Raw genomic sequence first — 5348 nt, forward strand, 5'->3', positions numbered from 1 at the left:
GTGTGTGTGTGTGTGTGTGTGTGTGTGTGTGTGTGTGTGTGTGTGTGTGTGTGTGTGTGTGTTCCTGGGGACATGGGAAGGGGTCCGGTGGGGGAGGTCTCTGTCCTCAGCTACTTTACCAAAGCCTCTTTGTGACCCCCCTGGCCACACTGGGGCCGGCCAGTCAGCCTCGCTCTGTGGGCCCTGTCTCTCTCTGGTCGCCGAGCTGGGAGTCATCCAGACCAGGGTGTGGGCTGGTGGTGGCCGTGAGCGTGTCTTTGGAGCTCTGTGCCCTGCCCAGCATGGACACTTGTCACTCAGTTTTGACCAGGATGTCCTTGAGAACATGAGATGTGATAACTTTTTCCAGCCCTGAGAGGGGCTCCAGAACAGTGCCCCAGGCTCCGTGTCCCAGGGGGCAGGATGGCCAGACCCAGCCTTCCTCCCTCCCTTGCCATGTGGCTGAGGTGAGACTCAGGGATTTGGCTTTGGAAACCGGACAGAGCCCAATGCCATGTCGAACCAAGCCAGGGAGTTGCCAGTTACGTCTTAAGGAACAGAAGTCCCTCCCTGCCAGCCACGGCCCGGCCCTGGGTGCTGACCAACCCCCTCCCAGGCCCTATCCCCGGACATTGCAGTCTGGTCATTCTGACCCTTCAGCTGGACCAGCAGAGCCAGACAGGAATCTATATCTGGATTCTCGCCCAGGAAAATCAGAGAAGACACCGCGCTGTGGCGCCCTAGGCAGCCTCTCGCCGGGGATTTAACTTCCAGGGGCCCTCATGCCTGATGCTCCATGGAGGCTCCTGGAAACCTGGGACCCCGAGAGGGAGCAGCCGGCCAGATGCAGGCTCAGGTGGTCCCAGCGAGGATCCCAGCTCCCATCCCACCCTGGCAGGCCAGGCTTGGGAGGGATGTGAATTTCTTTCCTCACAGGTGGGCTGGTCAGGAGGTTTCCTGAGAGCTATACAAAGGTATTTTACCTTAACGCTCATTACCTGGGAGGCAGGGTTCCTTGGGATGGGTCATCATGTATAATTTAAGCTACAGGCAATGTCCCTCTTTTTAAAAAAAAAAATATATATATATATTTATTTATATGTATATTTTTTGGCTGCATCGGGTCTTCGTTGCTGCGCGCAGGCTTGTCTCTAGTTGCGGTGAGCGGGGGCTACTCTTCACTGCAGTGCGTGGGGCTCTCATCCTGGTGGTTTCTCTCGTTGCGGAGCACGGGCTCTAGGCACGCGGGCTTCAGTAGTTGTGGCACGTGGGCTCAGTAGTTGTGGCTCGCGGGCTCTAGAGCGCAGGCTCAGTACTTGTGGCGCACGGGCTTAGCTGCTCCACGGCATGTGGGATCTTCCTGGACCAGGGCTCGAACCCCTGTCCCCTGCATTGACAGGTGGATTCTTATCCACTGTGCCACGAGAGAAGTCTGGCAATGTCCCTCAGAGTGATTAACTCATAATAGAATAAAGGCTCTTCCCTCTTACATGCCTCCAGGCTGACGCAGCTGTACTGGTGGCCCCAGAGCTTGAAGGTGACATCGCCACAGTGTCCTGTCCTGCAGAAAAGAGGTTGGGCCTTGGTTCCATGAGGGGTGAGCTTCCCATGGGTGACAGTGGGGAGGGTGGGGTCCTCAGAGCAGGCCCCCCCTCTTACTGTCAGGCCCAGGTGCAGGCCAGCACTGAAGGCCCTGGCTGGGTGGCCACGGGCAGGCCAGGAAGAATCAGGTTGAGGGTCAGGGACGGGGTCAGTCTAACGTCCAGGGGAGGTGGAGGCCGGGTCGTCCATCTTGGCCTTTAGACAGCACTGAGTTTCGAGCTTGTGCTGGAGTAATGTGTTCAGTCCCCACAGAGGTGGGAGGGAGGGTAAATGGAGGAGAAAGCTCATGTGGCCCTGGGGGCCCCTGGGCTCCTCTGGGGGAAGGCCAGCAACCGTCTGCCCTGTCCTTAGGGGACACGATCAAGTCCTAACCCCGGTCCCGCGGATGGGGCCTTCTTGGGAAATAGATCTTTGCAGGTGTGATCAAGGTCAAATGAAGTCATAGGATGGGCCCTGAGTTCAGGGATTGGTGTTGCCATAAGAGGAGAAAAGTCCCAATGATGGGACAGGTGCTGTCCCCGCCCCCCCCCCTCATGGCAGGCTGCCCAGGGAGCATGCCCCGACACCTTGGTTTTGGACTTCCGGCTCCAGGACCGGGAAAGAGGGAACTCCTGTTGCTTGTGGTTTTGTGCAGAAGCTCCCAGGAGGTGGGGAGGCTGGGGCCGCCGGGGTTGCCTGGGCTTTGGTGCATCAGAGGCGTCAAGGGACATCTGCATTTTGTCTTATTTTTCAAATTTTCTAAAATAGTTTATTGTTTAAACAGAAGGACTCCATAACCACACTTTGTTTTGATACACTATTTTCTCATACCAGGCATGCGGAGCTGTGATGTGGACCAGTTATGACCGACTCTCCCTCCCAGCCCTGCCAGCCCAGGAGGGCGGCCGCCTCCTGGAGTCCAGGGCCTGGGGTCCGTCAGGAGCTCCGTCCACCCCTACACTCAACGCTGCCCAGAGCGCGAGGTCTCAGGACGCTGGCTTCCACTAGGGGGCGCCCCAAACCAGGCGCTCACAGGACCCCGTTCTGTGCCGACAGCAAATCTGCAGCCTTCTTCCCCAGCTGTACTGCGACGCAGCTGGCAGGTAATATGTGTGAGTTTAAGGCGTGCGGTGTGATGACTTGATACACTTAAACCTTTGGGGACAATTCCCACAACAAGGCTAGACCGCCAGCATCACCTCCCATAATCACCTCTTCTTTGTGTGTGGTGATGAGACGTAAGATTACTCTCTGAGCAGCTTTCAGCTATACACACAGTGTTGTGAGCTGCAGTCACCATGCTGTACGTCAGATCCCAGAGCTTACTCACGACTGGAAATTTCTGCCGTTTGACCAACACCTCCCCTCCCCCACAGTCCCTGGCCACCACCCTCTCCTGCCTGTTTTTATGAGTTTGGCTTTTTAGATTCCACATGTAACTGAGATCATACAGTGAGAACAGAGAGTCCTTTTCTGTGTGGCTTATTTCGCTGAGCATAATGCCCTCTAGGTTCATCCGTGTTCTAGAAATGGCAGGATTTCCTTCTTTTCTATGCTGAATGCTATTCCTCTGCGTGTGTGTGTGTGTGTGTGTGTGTGTGTGTGTGTGTGACAGAGAGAGAGAGAGAGAGAGAGAGAGAGAGAGAGAGAGAGGGTGGGGGTGGGCGAGGAGGGAGAGACAATCCTCTTTATCCATCGTCCACTGATGGACACTTAGGTTGCTTCCATGTCTTGGCTATTGTGAATGTGCTGCTGTGGATGTGGGAGATGTCCCTTCGAGGGCGATTTCATTTCCTTTGGAAAAGGAAATGAAATTCCACCCAGGAGTGGAATTGCTGGATCATACGGTAGTTCTATTTTTAATTTCTTGAGGAAACTCCATACTGTTTCCCTAGTGGCTGCACCAATTTACATTCCCATCAATAGTGCAGGAGGGTTCCTTTTTCTCCACATCCTCACCAACACTTGTTTTTTCTTGTCTTTTTGATAATAGCTATTCTGACAGGTGTGAGGGGATATCTCACTGTGGTTTTGATATGCATTTCCCTGATGATTAGTGATGTTGAGCACCTTTTCATGTCCCTGGTTACCATCTGTATGTCTTCTTTTGGAAAATGTCTAGTCAGGTCCTCTGCCCACTTTTTAGTTGGGTTATTTGCTCTTTTTTTGCTATTGAGTTGTACGAGTTCCTTATATATTTTGGATATTAATGCCTTATCAGATGAATGGTTTGCAAATATTTTCTCCCTTCTGTAGGTTTCATTTTCATTTTGTTAATGGTTTCTTTTGTTGTGCAGAAGCTTTATGGTTGTATGCAGTCCCACTCATTTCTTTTTGCTTTTGTTGCTTGTGCTTTTGGTGTCATATCCAAAAAATCGTTGCTGAGACCAATGTCAAGGAGCTTTTTCTCTGTCTTCTTTTCAGGGTTTTGTGGCTTCAGGTCTTACATTTAAGGCTTTAATTCATTTTGAGTTAACTTTTGTGAGTGGTGTAAGATAGCAGTCCAGTTTCACTGTTTTGCATGTAGCTGTCCAGTTTTCCCAACACCATTTATTGAAGAGACCATCTTTTCTCCATTGAGTATTCTTGGCTCCCTTGTCAAATGTTAGTTGACCAGATATGCAGGGGTTTATTTCTGGGCTTTGTATTCTGTTCGTTGGTCTATGTATCTGTTTTTAGGCCAATACCATACTGTTTTGATTACTGTAGCTTTGTAATATAGTTTGAAACCGGGCCATGTGATGCCTCCAGCTTTGCTCTCCTTTCTTAGGATTGTTTTGGCTATTCAGGGTCTTTTGTGGTTCCATACAAGTTTTAGGATTATTTATATATATATATTTCTGTGAAAAATGCCATTGGAATTTTGATGGGGATTGCATTGAATCTGTAGATGGCTTTGGGTAGTATAGACATTTTAACAATATGAATTCTTATGATTTATGAACATGGGATACCTTTCCATTTATTTGTGTCTTCAGTTTCTTTCATCAGTGCCTCATAGTTTTCAGTGTACAGGTCTTTCACCTTCTTGATTAAATTTATTCCTGGGTGTTTTTATTGTTTTTGATGCTATTACAAATGAGATTTTTTTTCTTTTTCATATAGGGAAAATTTATAATAATTTTTGTCTCAGAGTGAGTATTCCAGCATCTCAAGGCAGAAACAGTCATGTGTGTTGTCTGGTGGTAGCTGCTGCTCATTCCCCACTGGGCATTACAGTAGCTGTGGAAATGGATAAACTCCCAATTCCTAAACACAGTTGTTTCCAAGAGCTTGGGATGAGGGACTGTGGACATCTGAGAGGTCAGCCTTGTAAAACCAATTTAAAAGATGTAGTTGAGAAACTGATTTCAACGTGTGATTTAAAGTTGAAATCTTACTGGGTACGTACAATATTGACCAGCTCAGAGAGCTCTGGGGGCTCCAGCTTCACAAGTGTAATTTGCTAGATGTACAAGTTTCTGTTTGTTCTGTGAGACAACTGTAGGAGCTAAAAAGAAAGTCAAATGGAGTGAATGTATTAATACAATTAAACATGTTTATAGGAGTTTGACTAGGTTTATACCTGGAATCAAACGTGAATCAAAGACTTTAAAAGTGATGAATAGGGCTTCCCCTGTGGCGCAGTAGTTGAGAGTCCGCCTGCCGATGCAGGGGACACGGGTTCGTGCCCCGGTCTGGGAGGATCCCACGTGCCGCGTGAGCCATGGCCGCTGGGCCTGTGCGTCCGGAGCCTGTGCCCCGCGGTGGGAGAGGCCACAACAGTGAGAGGCCCGCGTATTGCCAAA

General features: G+C 50.0%; 1 protein-coding gene across 1 annotated transcript in view; it reads left to right on the plus strand.

The window, feature by feature from the left end:
• CPNE7 (copine 7) overlaps window positions 1-2568 on the plus strand; it is a 19185-nt gene extending 16617 nt beyond the window's left edge. The window contains 1 exon segment of the mRNA XM_007468480.1: window positions 2444-2568. Coding sequence (XP_007468542.1) covers window positions 2444-2568 — 125 coding nt within the window.
• The last annotated feature ends 2780 nt before the right edge of the window (window positions 2569-5348 follow it).

This window comes from Lipotes vexillifer, unplaced genomic scaffold (assembly GCF_000442215.2).
Source record: "Lipotes vexillifer unplaced genomic scaffold, Lipotes_vexillifer_v1.1 scaffold23, whole genome shotgun sequence".
NCBI classification, from domain to species: domain Eukaryota; kingdom Metazoa; phylum Chordata; class Mammalia; order Artiodactyla; family Lipotidae; genus Lipotes; species Lipotes vexillifer.